The 17,785-nt window shown below is 35.5% G+C and overlaps 2 protein-coding genes across 29 annotated transcripts in view; one reads left to right on the top strand and one right to left on the bottom strand.

Moving 5' to 3' along the window:
• The window catches only part of MADD (MAP kinase activating death domain), an 85,548-nt gene extending 81,872 nt beyond the window's left edge, over positions 1-3,676 (top strand). For all 24 annotated transcript variants that reach the window (XM_081953211.1, XM_081953209.1, XM_081953204.1 and 21 more), the window contains 2 exons: positions 97-143; positions 2,194-3,676. In XM_081953211.1, the coding sequence (XP_081809337.1) occupies positions 97-143; positions 2,194-2,301 (155 nt within the window). In that variant the 3' untranslated portion in view covers positions 2,302-3,676. The remainder of the gene's footprint in view (positions 1-96; positions 144-2,193) is intronic.
• Positions 191-17,785, bottom strand: part of MYBPC3 (myosin binding protein C3) — a 98,817-nt gene continuing 81,222 nt past the window's right edge. For 3 of the 5 annotated variants that reach the window (XM_081953398.1, XM_081953400.1, XM_081953399.1), the window contains exons 24-29: positions 16,734-16,929; positions 14,696-14,835; positions 13,006-13,165; positions 11,618-11,754; positions 10,623-10,809; positions 198-792 (exon numbers count right to left, since the gene is read on the bottom strand). In XM_081953398.1, coding sequence (XP_081809524.1) covers positions 671-792; positions 10,623-10,809; positions 11,618-11,754; positions 13,006-13,165; positions 14,696-14,835; positions 16,734-16,929 — 942 coding nt within the window. In that variant the 3' untranslated portion in view covers positions 198-670. Of the gene's footprint in view, positions 793-5,794; positions 7,502-10,622; positions 10,810-11,617; positions 11,755-13,005; positions 13,166-14,695; positions 14,836-16,733; positions 16,930-17,785 lie in introns of those variants that run through there. The other 2 variants (XM_081953402.1, XM_081953401.1) reach the window with 2 other exon arrangements.

Here is a 17,785-nt window from a genome sequence, read left to right as displayed (position 1 = left end):
ACCTTTTGTTACCTTTGGGAACATTATACTATTCCTTTCATTTTTTCCTCTCGTTTTTTGAACTCTTTGTTTTGTCTCTTGCCCGTCCGGTTTTAGTTCCTGAAACTAAAGAAGTGGTGAGCCACAAGTACAAGACACCAATGGTAAGTTACTTACTATGATTTTTTGGTTATTTTTCAAAGGTTTTGTTTTCATGCCTAGCATTCAAGATTTTGAAATAATATGTATATGACCAATTTCAAAAATTATATATCAGAAATATAAGAACTGTAGGAAATACACTAGGCTAATGATTTTAGAGAGTGCAACAGAATTTGATAGCACAATATTTCATCAGATTGCTTGCAAGATTTATTGTAGCTCAAATATTGATCTCTTTAACTTGTTTGTTTGTTTGTTTTATTGGATTTATATGCCGCCCTTCTCCCAAAGGACTCAGGGCGGTGTACAACATTAAAAAACACATATCACGAAAGTTAAAAAGAAATTAGATACATATCCAAAAAACAAACCCAATTAATAGGACAATAACATTTAAAAATGAGATAAAATTAACAGGCCAGGCCTGTTAATTAACATGGCAGTTCAACTACCAATGATTAAAAGTTTATTTTTTCTATCTCATTTTTCAAAGTGGTAGGTTTTTTTAAACTACCAATATAAATGTAACTTAATATGTCTTCTTTGAACAAACCTGGCACGTCATGGATACATTTAAGGCCACACTTGGAATACTGCATTCAGTTCTGCATTCAGTTCTGGTCGCCACGATGTAAAAAAGATGTGGAGACTCTAGAAAGAGTGCAGAGAAGAGCAACAAAGATGATTAGGGGACTGGAGACTAAAACATATGAAGAACGGTTGCAGGAACTAGGTATGTCTAGCTTAAGAGAAAGAAGGACTAGGGGAGACATGATAGCAGTGTTCCAATATCTCAGGGGTTGCCACAAAGAAGAGGGAGTCAAGCTATTCTCCAAGGCACCTGTGGACAGAACAAGAAGCAATGGGTGGAAACTAATCAAGGAGAGAAGCAACTTAGAACTGAGGAGAAACTTCCTGACAGTTGGAACAATTAATCAGTGGAACAGCTTGCCTCCGGAAGTTGTGAATGCCCCAACACTGGAAGTCTTTAAGAAGATGTTGGATAGCCATTTGTCTGGAACGGTATAGGGTTTCCTGCCTAGGCAGGGGGTTGGACTAGAAGACCTCCAAGGTCCCTTCCAACTCTACTATTGTATTGTATTGTATTGTATTTGGAACATAAATATAGTAATAATTCTCACTCGAAAGTCCTATGAATTAAGGTTAGAATGCTGGCTTTTATTCCATAGAAGAGTTGGGCCATTATATTTAACTTTTTTTGAAATTCTTTATTGTACCCATGAAAGTACATCAGAAAATTGAAAAAGATTTTTACCCAGCAGTATATTTGCATTATTATCAAATACAAGAAAGACACTTCACTTAGCATTTAGAACTTATGTACAATACTGTATGCATAAGTGAAATTTAAACAACACTTCTTTAAATATTGCACTGCAATGCAAAAGTACAAAGTCATACAAAGTTACACATCTTTCTCTGAAAAGGATTTGAGGGACAGGTGGAAGGCAAGCAGTAAGATTGTATAAAGATTAGGGGTCCTTAGTGATCTCTGAGCTTGATTGTTTTCTTGCAGATGTTTCATTACCCAAACTAGGTAATACCAGTGCAGTAAATAGAGATTAGAAGAGCATTTAGTAACTAACAATTATATTTATAAAGTCATTTAGTTAGGAGGAGAAAGATAAGGTCCCTGAAATGAGCAGTGAAAATATTTAACTTTTGAGATGAAACTATGATTACATATCAGCAAAGTCCATGAGAGTTCATATCTCACCTTCTCACCATTCTTCTCTATTTTCTGCCAACATGGGATTTAGCAATTAAATTATATTTGGATTTAGTACAGGTGAAGGTACTTCCAAACGATTCAACTGTAAACAAAATTTACAATTCATTGGACTTTAATTATGCAAGAATAAATGTGTGCTTGCTTATTCCTATCAGTGGTGGAGATGGAAGAATTGCCCACATCAAGACATTATGTTTCATCTTTGCATTTCATCTTATACTTGCTCTAAAAGTAAGAATACATCTGCATATACCCAACTATCCAACATCTGATGATCTTATTTTTTAAATGTCTTCTAGGCTCATGAGATCTGCTATTCGGTATTGTGTCTCTTCTCTTATGTGGCAGCAGTGCGTGGGAAAGAGGCAGAAAGCAAAAGCAAACCACCTCGTCCAGTGTCCAGCTGATCAATGTTATTGTTGGAAAACACATTGCCATGCAGTTTTCTCCTTTCTTTTGCGGTTGTACAAGCTCACATGAAAACCGTTCATATATGGCCCAGTTCATTTGAGTATATGCAGTTTTCTCCTTTCTTTTGCGGTTGTACCGCAAAAGAAAACTGCAAATCCTCTTTATGGAAATGAAATTTCATAAGCACATTCAGGCCTATGCTTAAGATATTCTAAGCATTTGCATTCTGTTTATCACCACCTCTTTTGTATTTAGTTTGTCAAGATGGCTCACCTGACACTCCGTTCTTTTTATCTCCAGTTGTACTGTTGTTTGTTTAATTTATAGGCATATGCCTTCTGTTTCAGATTTGTTATTGTGTGCATTGTGCAAGTCACTCACTCTTGCCTGGATCACCCACTGTTGCTGCTGTTCAGATGCTTACTTTTACTTCCTTTCTTGTTTTGGGTACTTAGAGAATCCTTGCCAATAGCCCTTTTGTAGACTTCTTCAATCCTTTCCACATCAAGGGTTGGAATAGATGTATAATTTCTGTCATTGTGTCATCAAAGGAATGGCTAAAGATCATACTGCAGGAGTGATTAAATAGTGATCTCATGATCAGTATACATGTGCTGTACATACTATTTTAAACATAAGACAACAATTTTGCTGACATTCCAGTTCAATTCACTAGTATATACTCATAGACATAAATAGATTTCTTTATGATAAGTGTATAGAATTAAATGAGGACAGGAGAAAAGCCACCAAAACCAAGACAGTATGATTGGTTTGAATGTATGAGATATTCATGTGAAGCCTGAGTGTGTGCAGTGTATTGTTAGAGATACATCCAGTTATTAAAAAGTTGTTAGCATGCAGAAATGTATCAGTAGCACTGTATCTTCTCATTTTATGTCCCTTTAGCCACGGCTTTTGTCAATCTATTAATGTTCATTTTTAAAAAGCAAAACATGTCACTGTGTAATGAATTTTCCCTTTCTGGTAAATTTCCATTTGACAATTGTTGAGTAGGATGAAAATAAAGGAATTGTCTTTCTACTTTTCATGGACTATACTGGACTCTAATGCAAAAATACACCAAGGTACTTGAAGGAGAAAATTTACAGTGGAGAAGAAACTGTAGAACATCTGGCAGACTTCTCTGGCTGATACTGAAGTACCACAGAAGTGATAACATTTCTAGGCAACATGCCTTTAGGAATCGTTGGGCTTGTTCTGCACAATTTAATCTGTATGACTGTTGAATTGACTGCACTATAAAGGGTGGGATGGGGGAAGAAATGTACATATTTCAGTACCACATATATTTATAGAAAAGTGTACAGTTGTCTGAATGTTAAATTAAAATGCAATTAAACCACTGTTGCCTCTTGTGAAATCTTATTAGTCTTGTGTACCATGTGCATGACTTCAATTTCAGATAAAACCAAAACTGAAGGGGCCATCTCTAAAATATATAATTAACTCTCATTTGAACAGACTAGGCAAGAGGAGGGGGCATTTATTATGCACAGATTTTGATTAAATATGAAAGCACCGCAATACAGCTTAATGATGTCTTTATTAAAAAAGACAACTGATGCAGAAAATTCATTCATTCGAAGCAAAGCCCTTTGCATTGAGTCTAGGCTGCGTGCATGTGCAAGTGTGTAATTGTGTGCATGCTTTTAAAGTATTAAATATTTGTAATTTTAGGTTTTAGAAGAAGGAAATTCTCTAAGAGGTAAAGTGGGAAACATAACTCAATATTGGACTGATTCACATCAACGTAATGTCATAGCGCCTTCAAACTTATAATGAAATGAAGTGCACATTTCTGCTTACATTTTTTCACTCTACAGCGGGTTCGGTAAATTTTGAACAGGCATGGAGTTTAATTGGCTGCAATTTTGTATTTGTGATCTACTATGAAATACCATGCAAATAAATTATTTGCTCCAAAATGATAGTGTGGTAAATTATTTAACATTGCAAAATGTTGCATTATTTTCACTAAGTTCATTTTAAAAGTGAAATTATGCGTTCTCACTAATTTTGCCAGTGCTCAAGCCTTTCCAGGCCAATGTGTAGAAACGGAAAGAGATGTATGAATCAGTTTATAATCAGTTTATAGTCAGTTTATCAGTTTATAGTGGTGTTTCTTAAACATTTGGTTCTCTACACCACATAAGGAAAACAGAGCAAGGCTTCCATCCATAACCTCACTTTATTTTTTAGTCTTCTGTTGTAACTTTGTACCACTTCAGCATGAAGTAACTTACATAGCTATCAATCAACTGAAATGTAATATAAAAATAAAAGCCACCACTTGCACTTATTGCTTTTATTATTTTTTGTTAGACTACTTTGATAAATATTGTATTGGCTCATAATTCATATTATTGTTCATTTTAAGATCATTGTTGATCATAATGAAGAATATATTCTTAGCTTCTTTGCTTGAATTACTATTTTTTCTCTTTCAGCATAATGAATTCTGGCTCTTGCTGTTCTTTCTTTTCTTCCCACGCTGTATATTGTTTTTAACAAATACTTAGTTACTCACTGGTTGGTTATCTTAAGCGATTAGTTGTTTTAGACCAACTATTTCAGTTACTTTGCCTCTTGCTATTCCTTTAAAGCCCAAGGATAATTGCAAAAATGGAAGCAAAATAGCTTACCATCTCATTACTATGTGATCTTTTAGGTTGTGTCCTCAAAAGTGAGGACTTCTAAGTTCCTTTGTTATCGTAAAATAAATGTCTATGTTTTGATTAGCTTCTGGAAAATATCAGTATATTTATCAGAATTTGATGTCTCTGTATTCTCCTCTTAAAATGGCGTAGGTTGTAATCGTAAAATAATTAGATTAGATTATAATATTTTAGATTTATACACATAGCATCAGCCAAGAAGTTCATTACCTTCAAACACACCCTTGATAAGCACATAGAATCTGAGCCCTTATTTTATTTAGCCTTTGGAAGCCAAAATTTGCACACCCATATTGACTTATTCTCAGGTAGGGATCTGCGACTACACAGTCTTTCTATGAACTTTCTTCCTCTTCTTCTTCTTCCTCCTCTTCTTTTTCTTCCTCTTCCTTTTTCTAGTGACATTCTTTCAGAATTTATCGGTGGTAAAATTAATGAGTTGTTTGCTCACAACCATGATCTTAGTTTTTGAGGTGTTAAAGCTTCAAGACGTATATTTCAGATATTTCTGTGACTTGATGAGGAGCTGAAGGTCTTCATGCTTACTGGCAAGTAGAACTGTATCAGCAGCATATCTTAAATTGTTGATCCGAACACCATTTACTTTTAGGCCAGCATCAATGTTTTCCAGGGCTTCGTTGAAAATTGACTCAGAATAGATATTAAACAACAGTGGAGACAGGATACAGCCGTGAACTATGGAGTTAAAATAATCCTCTTTTATGTTACATAAATATAGACCAAGAAACCACAAACAGCCTGGGAAAATAAGTCTAGTCTGGAAACCAAATGGAAAAGGAAAAGCTGTTATTTTATTTATTTCCTTATGCAGAAGCAATGCATTTTCATTAAAGATACAGTGTTGTGTTTGGAAAAGCACTTTTGGTGCTTTATATTTTTGTATCAGTGTTTATAAACTTACATTATTTCCTAAAAGTGCAGGGAATACATTCCGTATGTGTTAAAACAAGGAACAGAGCTTTATTACAATTTCTGATCCTGATGTAAAATAATTTTTGAATTGACTTTAAAAAATGGAATAACTGCCACAAGATGATGTTACATTTAGTATGCATGGCAATATAAACCAGACACTTTCGCACTGTAGTTAACAATAGAAGACTAAGGATTGATCCCTTAACAGCACAATTCCATACAAGTCAATTCATAACTGAAAACCTGGGATCATTGAGGCTTTTCTTCAGACTAGTATGTGTCTGATTATATGCTTAATGCAGTACCAGATGTGGCTTCAGATCTGCATAAGGAGCACTTGAACCCAAGATCTCTAGATACTTTTCATTGTGTCAGGCCTTTTCTGTCGTCTCATAAATTAGCAAAGTTCTGTGCCAATCATTGCAGCAGGAGGAAGTTGGGACCTGGCAAGATAAAAAGTGCCTAGTGATGTTAGCTGATCCAAAAAGTGGGGTGGGATCTTAATTTACTTCCTAAAAGTATTGATAACGGCCCCAGCATTCCCATACATCTCTCTATAAAAATCAATTCAAACTAATCTAGTAGGATTTAAAACTCCCTAATTTTTAAATTCAAATATTTGCACTGCAATATTCTTACCTTCTGTTTTCATTATCTCCCATAGTTTGTTACTGAATAAGTGATTTTTCCTAAAGGAATGTGTCTGTGCAGTTCAGCCATAATGCAAAAACTTGGTGAATTAGTGAATTCAAACTATACGCTCAGAAAAATAAAACCCATTTGTTTGATTAAAAAGTGAAATCTACACTGACAAAATCCATGTGTAAATAGACTACAAATCAAGGGTGTTTAACAAAATTGAACTCAACACAGAGTTTTGCAGAATTGCCCGATCATTTTTTTCATTTCAACTCTTAGATAACAATTAAAAAAAAAAAAACGAGCAGAAATTTTTTCTTGGAGAGCTGCATAAAGTCATCAAAAGAGGTGCTTCCCAAGTAATGTGGAGCACCTCTGATTGAATTCTTAAAACAGCCACATCCTTTAGAAGGCTTTCATAGCTGGTTCCAAAGTTATCTGCCATAAATATTACATTAAGAAACCAAAAACGAAGTGTTTGAAAAATTACACCCCAGTTGTTTGCATGTGAGGCCTAAGCATATGCACTAAGACACAATACAATGATGCAATTGGTCTCATTCCCAAATTGACTTGTTTTTTTTTAAAAAAACAACAACAACTGATGAATGCATTTCGTGTGGATTTCCTGTCTATAGATACCACATGCCCTGCTTGTGGTCAAACAGGTTCTACCGAGACTGAAACCGCATCAGGAAATGAATTAAATTCTTCTGTAATTTCCCCAGCAGCAGGAGTGATGAGCATTTCTGACATCCAGAAGCTACTTAGGGCTTTGAGGAGCTGACACATCTTGCTGGTTTTTCTTTATGTTGCTGGCATCTTCCAATATTTCCCAGATGTCCCAGGTTTGTTGGGACAAACAACTGAGTTCCGTATCTGGGCTTGCTGATGTCCAGTTGTCTAGAATTTCAGTGTGTTGCTGTAAATATCAAAATAAGTAAGAAATAAATCAAAACACGTGTTTATGTGTGCTAACAACCCATTTTAGCTATCAAAAAATACTGAGACTGTATTGTAGTATTCCAGTTGGTCTTGCATTTCTAGTTTTAGGATAATTTTTCGTTTGCAGTTTTGAATTTGGTGTGCTGTCTGTATTACGTTATGTCACAGTCACATGCTTTGCTTGTGGTCAAAGACAGATACTTGGCCTTCTCCTGATCTGTAATGCCCTGATGCCTTAATCCTTTAATCAGTTTCCTTACAGAGAAACTGGATAAAGTAATGTAAATTCAGCAGCAGTTCTGTTGCTGTAGATCTGTACGGGAAGTCATTGTGCCTGTAATAAAAAAAGGTTCACTTGCTGTGCCACTTTATGAGATTCTGCTGATGTAATGCAATAGATGCGGCATAGGTTATGATGCCTTGTTATTCCTCATCTGCAACTTGTGGAAGAAAAATTATGGAAGGCATAATGGGACATAAAAAGACAAGGTAGACATAAAGTATGGGTGTTTCCTTACCTTAACATTCATTTCTGAGGAGCCAACGTCGCAATGATACGGACGTGCGGCATCGATGCTTCGAGACCGCAGCCGATACTTTTGCCACTGGGTGGTCCAATCGGACCTAAACCATTCCGCAGAGATGGTGAACAGGAAGAATATGTCTTGCTGATCTCAAGGACATTGCAAAGTCCCTGATCGATCCAAGACAAGTTCTTCAAGCTGGCGACAAAAAGTCCAGCCACAGGCTGAGGAAGTTGGTGCGGCTCCGAAACGGAAGGATATGGAAAGAGAAAGTGTTTCCAGCTGGTGAGGAATTTTTACCGTTTTAAAAGAGACTGCCTATAAAAAACTTAAAGTTAATTTAAATTTGAGAACAGAAGAAATAATCGGCGGAATTAAGCTTTAAATGGTTTTGGACAGTGGGTTATTTTACTTTTTAAATGTTATTTTTATGGATTTTTTATTTATTTATGCAAGCCTTTTAAAATGAATGGATTAAGTTTTCTTCTTTTTTCATTATTATTTTTTGCAACCTGTGGACTAAAATTCTCCTTCATTACTGCGTGTTTTGCCCTTTTTCTTTTCTATTTCATTCAAGAATTTGACTTTTTTTAAAACTTGGAATAAAAAAGATACAAAAAGCAACAAAGAAAATTGTAACAACAGAGGGTAAGACGATACTGCTACTCAGAGGCTGGAGGTTTGTGTATTGGAAACAAAACACTTTTACTTTCCTCAATGAATATTCTGGCTTGGCACTTCAAGGTCTCACTGTTTTGTCTATAGAGAGTGATAAGAAGAAAAGCATACAGATGTTCCTTTGAAATATATATTTAACCAGAGAAAAGTGAAAATAAGACCTTATTATGAATTTATGCTTAATCTTGTAAAAACCTTCCAAGCCAGAACAGCAGTGTTTGTCAGCTGGAGATAATGGCACAATCTCAACAGCAGAAAAAACTTTAAGTTTGCAAAAGATATTGTTAGAAATTTAGAAATTATCAAATACATTTGAGAGGACGGAGAAGAAGTTGGAAAATCTAGAGCATCTAACAGTAAAATATGATGAAGAAGTTGGAGATGTTTATCAAGTGGAAAAAGTGGAGGTTATAGTCCTAAAAACTGAAGAGAAAAATGACTACAAAGAAATTAAATCCGCTGATATCTATGGTGATTGATTTGTGTCTGGAAATGGAAAGAGTGGAATACGGAAAGAGGAATTAAATGGAGGGGAACTCTACCCCAGATGGCAAGATACAGAAGAAGAAAAAATAAAAGAATTTATGGATTTAAAGAGAGAAATTTTGTTAGCAACATCATTGAAGACACCACTGACAAAGATAAGCGGATTAAGGAAACAGAAGAAGGGCATCGAAATTACATGAGAGACTTAATAAGCAATGAGTTGCAAAGAGGAGTCCATACAAATTTGATTAAGGAGATGATTAGAGGACTGATACCACAAATGGCAGAAAACATGAGATTGTTTTGCTACTGGAAAGATACAGGTTGGTAGAGGAAAGGGTATAATCTAAAACTAGTTAAACTTAGTGAAATTTAGTGACAATAGATATAGTTAAATAAATAATTGATAATGATAATAATGTATGCATATGTATTGTTATTATAAGTAATAATTGGATATGAATATTGAATGGTACCTATGAAAGGAAGATTAGGATTTTTGGGGGGGTTAGATATAAAGGTTAATAAAAAAGAACTAAGTTAAATTTAGTTAAGTTTTGTTTATTAGGGGGGGAAATCTTATGATAAAGGACCCAGTCAAATAAAGGAGGGATAATGTTAACAACGTATATATATGCATGGGTACAACATAAGGAAAGTGGATGTAAATTGTAAACAGTGATTTGGAAAGGAGGATTAGAAATTTTTGTTACTAAATATGGATGTTTAGCCAGAATAGGCTTTAAGGATTAGGTGTTATTGGAGGATATTAGAAATAGCAAATGAAATGCCAGTATGTGGTTATGTTTTAAATCTTGATATATTTTATGATGAAGGACGTTTAAACAATTATAGTCAAATGAAAATGGACGATGGTAATATGTATAAATATATCTAAGTTAAAATACTTGAGTTAATATGAATTATGGTTGATGACTGGAAGAGATGCACGAAAGTCTTTTGTAACCAACTGATACACTTTCTACAGTATGTAAAGAAAGAGGATTCTTTGTGTTGTGTCTGTTTTGAAAATTAAAAATAAAAAAAAATATTAAAAAAAACATTCCTTTCTCTCTGCATTGGAATTGGAATACGAAACTGCTATGAACCATTGCTCAAAAAGCTTTGGTAAAAATGCAAATTGGGCAAGTGATTTACTCATTGCAGTCCAAAAACATCTGCAATGAGTAAATCACTTGCCCAGTTTGCATGCAGATAAGTCTTCATAAGTCCATAGTTTTTTAATTGTCTGTTTAATTAGACTATTGAAGTGTTAGCTATACACATCACTCCTCATTCAAAGAAATGTATCCAAAAGGACACTGAAACTGCACAGTTAACCTTTAAAGGATACAGACTTAAAGCCTTATCTTTTAGGAAGTAATAAATCTATTTAGTCCTCTTTAGTACCTCTAACATCCAATCGACACTCTATTTCTGCTTCACCACAGTCATTCACTGCTTTGCAGGTATAAACGCCTCCATCAAATGGGCTGGGCTTGCGGATTTCCAAAGTCAACACTCCATGCTTACTGAACATGCGGTACTTGGCATCTCCAGAAAGATCCACATTGTTTTTGAACCAGAAGATTTTGGGCTATGTTTTTAAAAACAGAAACAATGAGTCTGAAGCACAAGCAGGTCATTTTGAAGAGGAAAGGACATCTACTTTTCTACTTGGAGATTACATTGGAAATTTAAGCACGTCAAAATGCATTTTTAACAGAAATATGTTTGCTTCCCGAAGTATTTCATACATTAGGTCCATCAAACTTTTTAAAATGTGTTGTTTGCTAGATGAGAAGTACCCATGTAGTCCTCGACTTATTGTACAATCTCAATTGATGTCAACATTTCCATTGATAAGCAAGACAGTTGTTAAGTGAATTGTGCCTCATTTTATGGCCTTTTTTTGCCATAAAAATGGAAATTCCATAAAAGATGGTCCAGAATCCACTGGCAAGAATTGCATGGTGTATAAGAAGCAAAGCAGACATTCTTACCAAACCTTTTTCTTCATGGGGATTTCATAGGTGATCTAGGACTATGCCCAGCCAATTTTCATATCATAATGCTATTCTATGGTTTTCCCTCTTTGCGAAAACATCTTTTTCTATTTCTCTCAAAGGTGATCTACTCATGCTGACTCAAGCCTCTGCTTTTTTAATAATCTTATATAATTCCTAGTCTAAGTTCTTATCCTGAATTGTTAAAATATTTGTGTTTAGAAACAACATTACCCTTGCCCTATTTTTAGGGCTCCCTTATAAATTGGAATGTTTTCTGTATTTTCTATTGCTGCAATATATGTTACGTTGCCATACACACTTTAGCATATTAGCAGTAATTTTCCCACTACGATTATGTATATTAAAAATCCAGTGGTAGGATACAGTATGACATACCTTTGGGCTTCCTCTGATGGCACAACTGAGTGTTGCATTGTACCCAGAGACTACAGAACGATCAGAAAGCGGATGGGTGAATTTTGGCGCCTCAGAGAAGTCATGCTCTTTGTAGTTAGGTGGTTTGTAAATTGCTCCTGCAGGATGAACAAGAGATAAGGTGGGGGGGAAACCAAACAGGAAGTGTCCTGGTTTAATAATGCTCATAGTTTAAAATAATCATTAAAAACGACCAGCTAAAATATTTTAGCATAGGATAGCAGTAGTGCTAAAGACGTTCAGAAGTAAACAAGGATGCAGTCCGTTTTATGCAATTCTCTTGCTTTTCCCCCTCCTTCCATAAAACTCTCCAATTGCCATTATCTAGAACTCATGAATAACACAATTGGAAGGGACCTTGGAGGTCTTCTAGTCCAAACCGCTTCTCAAACAGGAAACTCTAAAATATTTCAGACAAATGGTTGTCCAATCTTAAAAACCTGCAGTGCTGGAGCACCTACAATTTATAGAGACAAGTCGTCCCACTGATTAATTGTTCTGTCAATAAATGTCTTGTTAGGTTAAGTCTTTCCTTGATTAGTTTCCACCCGTTGCTTCTTGTCCTGCCTTTAGCTGCTTTGGAGAATAGGTTAACCCTCTCTTTTTGGTGGCAAGCTCTTAGATATTGGAACATGTCACCCCCTAGTCCTTTTCATTAACCTAGACATACAGAATACCTGCAATCGTTCTTCAAATATTTTAGCCTATAGTCCCCTAATCATCTTTGTTGCTCTTCTCTGCATTTGGAGTAAGGCCTGGAATGAATGTGAAGTTTCAGATCTAATTTACTAGTTTGTCTTTTTTAATTAGCTTATTTATATCCTGCCTTTAGATCTCCCTGTGGGACAATATATCCTGCCTTTAGAACTCCCTGTGGGATAATTCAATGTTTTATTAATTGTTTTATTCAGTTACTTTTATTATTGGAGACCATGTTTTCTTCAAAATTAGTGTAACTATTGTATTTCTGGATCAACTTTCTTATTTTATTATTATTGACCATGGTTCTGTTGCTATTAATTTAACATTTGTATTTGTTGAATTGTCCTGCGACAAGTTGTCTCCCACGGTGAGTTGGTCATGGCAAGTTGGCCAAGGCAAACTATTCCATTCCATGAGGGAGACTCCCTGGTAGATGCTGGTGTGGAAATTCTTGCACAAACCACTATATGTCATATCATCTACCAAAATGTTGAATACTAACTTGTGCAACATGGTACCTATTTCAAAAATTAACTGGAATAACAAAGATTCAGTGGAAAGCCCATAGAATATATGACAACTTATTTTGACTTCAGCATTAAGAAAGATAATTTTTAATGAGAATGTGTATTATTTCTCTTTGTTACCTGTCTTTTTAATGTAAGCAGAGTTTTTGGTGACTGCAGCATTTTCACTCAGCCCACATAGGTTTTCACTGTAGATCCTGAAATAGTATTCGTTTCCCATGATCAGCTCAGATACTACACAGTTTGTGCGCCGATAGTGATCAAAAACTGTGTACCATTCCTGGCAAACAAAACAAAAAGTGTGCTGAACCTTAAAATGTAAACATCTTTTTAAAAGCTGACATTTGATATACAAGCATGATGATACATAACATAACTTGATGAAGCCATAATTGATCTTAAGGTTAAATAGCTGTAATGTCCGTCCAGACAAGAATGTATACATGCACAAGGAAGCTAGATTACGTGCAATAAGACATCCACCATTTAAATATAAACTCTTAATGTATCCCTTTATCTCATTTATCAGTAAAAATGTATAGATTCATAGGCAATCAACACCAATTCTTTCCCTACTTCTTTCCTTTTCCTGCTTGCTGTGCTGCCAAGCAAATCTGAATTTTAAAAAAATGGGTTGTATTTTTCCCCTTTCAATAATAGCAGAATACTTTACTGCACAAGATTAATGTATCCTCTAACAGATGTGCAATCAAGATATATTAATTACACACATATATACATATTAAAAATTCTATGATATTCAAGGGATGTTTATGAATTAAGACCTGTGTTAAAATTGTGAACTTTCATTGTGTGGGGCAAGGTATTCTGCAACCTAATCACAGATAGATATCAGATCTCTCAATTAGTTTTCTTCTGGCAATAAATACTGTTTTACGGAGATATACCAAACTATAGATAAAAATGAACCAGGAGTTCTAATAATTATTCTCCATGAAAAACTAACAAATAGAAAATTATAGCTGGGATTTTTTTGGCCAAAGAGACTGAAAGAGGGAGGCAGATTCCTTTCAATGGAATTAGTTGCCCTTAGAAGGTAAGCAGGATAGCATTGCCTTTAGCCTAATAATTAACCCATAGAGGTGGAGAAATCTAGCTAATTGCTCCATTACAATGATTGACAGGTGAACCAGAATTTTTGTAGCAACTGTGTTTGCAAACAAGATTGGGGCTCCAATAATTAGAATTTCTCACTATTCTATCATAGCCACAGGTATTCATAAAAAGGTGGGGAATGCCTTATATCTTTTGTGTTCTACTTATATCTTATTAGTAGTCCAGGAAAGAAACACAAACAAGATTACTAGCTCTATCTTTATTGTAAAGTTACATTAACAAAATCTTCTGAAATTGAAAGTACTTCTCCCCTCCTTTCCTTTGATGTACTGCAAAACTAAGAAGGTTCCTTCTGAAATATTTCTGATGCCCTCCCTCTTTCTGAGGGTTGAGATACCTTTACACTCTAGTTGTCCAGCCTCTCTCCTGCCTCCCAAGGTCATTCTCACTCACACACTGTCACAGCAGAGATGGTGTTTTCAGCCAGTTCTCTCCGGTTCGGATGAACCAGTAGCGGCAGCTGCGGGAGGTTCCACCCACTGCCCCAATGTAATGTATGACCTCCCCACATGCACAGAAGGTGTTGCACATGTGCAGAAGGTGGCGTGTGCGCTCACATTTGTGAACCGGTAGGTAAGGTAAGTGGATTCCACCGTTGTGTTACAGGAAGTATTAATTGATTATACATAGTCCCAGAATGGATGTGTACTCTTACCCGGTCTATGGTTCTTACCATTGTTTTTTTGTCTGCCTTCTGGACCACATATCCTGTGATTTGAGAATTGCCATCATCCTGGGGAGGCATCCATTCCAATGCAACATTGAATCCCCATACGTCCACAATTTTAATATTCAGAGGAGGACCAGGCTTGTCTGGAAAAAGAAATCCATCACACAAAACCAGCTATGCATAATCAAGAGCTGCTCCTCAGTGTTTTTACACAGACGTGATACAAGTGGAGCTTAAATAACCTCAGGGACTGATATATTCCAGGTAGGCCTCTGCATCCAATTTTTCTCCTACGATAAATTTACCCTACCAAATATAGATGTGAAATATATATGCAGTGGTTCTGTATTCCAACAGAGAAAGGTAAAAATAATAACTTTCACTCGCTCCAAATCCATGGATGCTCACCATTAATCAATGAAAATCAAGAAATTAATACTTTTTCTTTCACCTCCCTCACAACATCTTTTAGGCTGGAGTTGAATTCCATCAGTTTATAAGATTCTGCGGTTTTATTTGTAAACTCTTCAGAGTCATGCAGCTAAAATGGGCTAAACTGGATATAAATGTGTTAAGTAAATAAAATACTATACTATATTGCTTAAAAACAGTTTTGAGAGAGAAACAGATTATGAATTATAGTGTAGCTTTATAAAAATAAAGATTAAAAAAATCTTCCTTGAATAACACTACTTCTGGATTCCTCAAGGACATGTAGTCTTTTTGGAGACAATATACAAGTGGTTTGCTACTATCTTCTTTTGATACACTTTACAATTCCCTGCCCTAGGTAGAGAGTAAATCTGGGATTACCTTCAGAATTCCAGTCAAAAGGAACCAGGTCTGACCCTTTTTTTAAGCTTTCTCAAGATCAGCCAAGGTTAGCTAAATGTTCCTATTTGCTCTATGACCTTTCTCTCTCTCTCTTTCTTCTCCTTCCCTTCCAACATGTGATATTGGATGCATCCATTAATCCTTCATAGCTGGATATCTGTTTAGAGATAGTCAACCATCCACTAAACCCTTAAAATGATCAATAATTAATCCTGGGAATGTCAGATTGGATTGCTACTCTTTCAGATGATATTTTTTTTGTATTTTACATAAAATTAATTAATTCAATACAATACAATACAATACAATACAATAGTAGAGTTGGAAGGGACCTTGGAGGTCTTCTAGTCCAACCCCCTGCCTAGGCAGGAAACCCTATACCGTTTCAGACAAATAGCTATCCAACATCTTCTTAAAGACTTCCAGTGTTGGGGCATTCACAACTTCTGGAGGCAAGCTGTTCCACTGATTAATTGTTCTCACTGTCAGGAAATTCCTCCTCAGTTCTAAATTGCTTCTCTCCTTGATTAGTTTCCACCCATTGCTTCTTGTTCTACCCTCAGGTGCTTCAATTCCCTCAAAAATAAGACCCCGTCTCAGAGGAAAAAAAGCTGATTGCAAAAAACTGATAATATAAAGAAGATCCTGAGACAAAAATTCAAATGGATCTTGCAGTAGCTGCCCCTATAAATGGATGCGTATTTTTACATTTCATTGAATAGTTCTAGAAAAATCCTCCATACTGTCTAATTTTTTTAAGGTTTTAGTAGCCATACGTTTAATGCATGGAACTCAGCTCAGTTGTGAAATCCACCACAAACATTCTGACACTCTTGTAATAAAAGCAGCTGCTGTGGTTTCTAACTTGGATTGGGACCATGCTCAATTGATCATCAATCCAATAAGGCGCCAAGCTAATGGAGTCTACACTTAAAATGTGAGGGTTTTTTTTCTCTCTCTCTCCTCTCACTCCTCAATTACCCTTTACACAAGCATTAGGAAAATATTTTTTGAAACCAGGAATGGGAAGGAGACGTAATTATTCTATTGCTGGGAGTCCTGCTACAACTAAACATATCTTGCAGAAGGATTGATTAAAAATGAAATTCAATCTGATTTCAGACGAACTAAATTCTATTGAGTTGTTCCACATGAAGAGTGAGATGCAACTGTTTTAAATAAATAAAGTTATCCAGCAGTTTCTTACCCATAATCTGCATTGCAATGGTGACCTTGTCACTCATGTTTTCTATTTGCACCTCAACTTCATATTTCCCAGAATGGTGACGTTCTGCCTTTCGGATAAATAGAATAGTATCTGTATTGCTGTTTCGTATTCCCACTTCCTCGGAGTCTATTAGCTGACCATCTTTTTTCCAGATAACTTTAGGTCTAGGTTTACCCTGTGAAAAGAAAGAAAAATGGCCGGATTGAAAACAAGTTTAATTTTCAGTAGTTGGTTGTATTAATCTCCTGCCTTACATGAAGAAATTGTTTCTCTCACAGCTATTCTGCGTAGGCTTATTTCTTGCATATATAGTTAGAAATATATAGCTATAGCCCTCACTGTCAGGGTGTGTAACCTGCAATTCAGTATCCATGGACATCAATAATGTTGTGCAAACCTTAGTCTCTAAGTCTCTTATTGCAGGAGTCCATGGCTGGACAGGAGGATTAAACCCATTGTATGGTGTTTAATCCTCCTGTCCAGCCATGGACTCCTGCAATAAGAGACTTATTGCACACACTTGATAATTAAGCAGAATAGACCTGAAATATATTCTAAGAAACACATTTTATAAAACAAATAAATAAAACAAATAAAACAAAACTTACTAGCTAATAATTACATTTTGGCAGAGTTCCTGTCTACCACCTTGTCAGGCGAACAAAAGACAAAGAAGTGAAATAATAATGATGAAGGAATGTGTACATGCACAGTGAGTTTAGAGATAAGAGTCAGATCAGTCTACCGTATGTCTTAGAGTCTAAGCACAGCTGGCAAACAAGAAAAACGCAGTGACACTCACATATAGCTACAACAAACCAATCACAAAATAATTTTTTATTGTCTTATTACAAAAAGACCAGTTGTCACTAGCAGCTGCTGCTTCTCAGGAAGATGTTTTTTTTAAGTCACCATCATGGAACAAAATACACAAGGAGGATGTCCTGAAAGAATTTGCTTTAAAAAAAAAGTGTGCTTCAATTTATACATTGAGTAGGAAAATGCCTTTCATTACTGTGAGGCTAACCTTA

This window comes from Natrix helvetica (genome assembly GCF_964273705.1).
Source record: "Natrix helvetica genome assembly, chromosome: 1".
Lineage (NCBI taxonomy): Eukaryota > Metazoa > Chordata > Lepidosauria > Squamata > Natricidae > Natrix > Natrix helvetica.
This window is presented reverse-complemented; position numbering and strand designations above follow the sequence as displayed.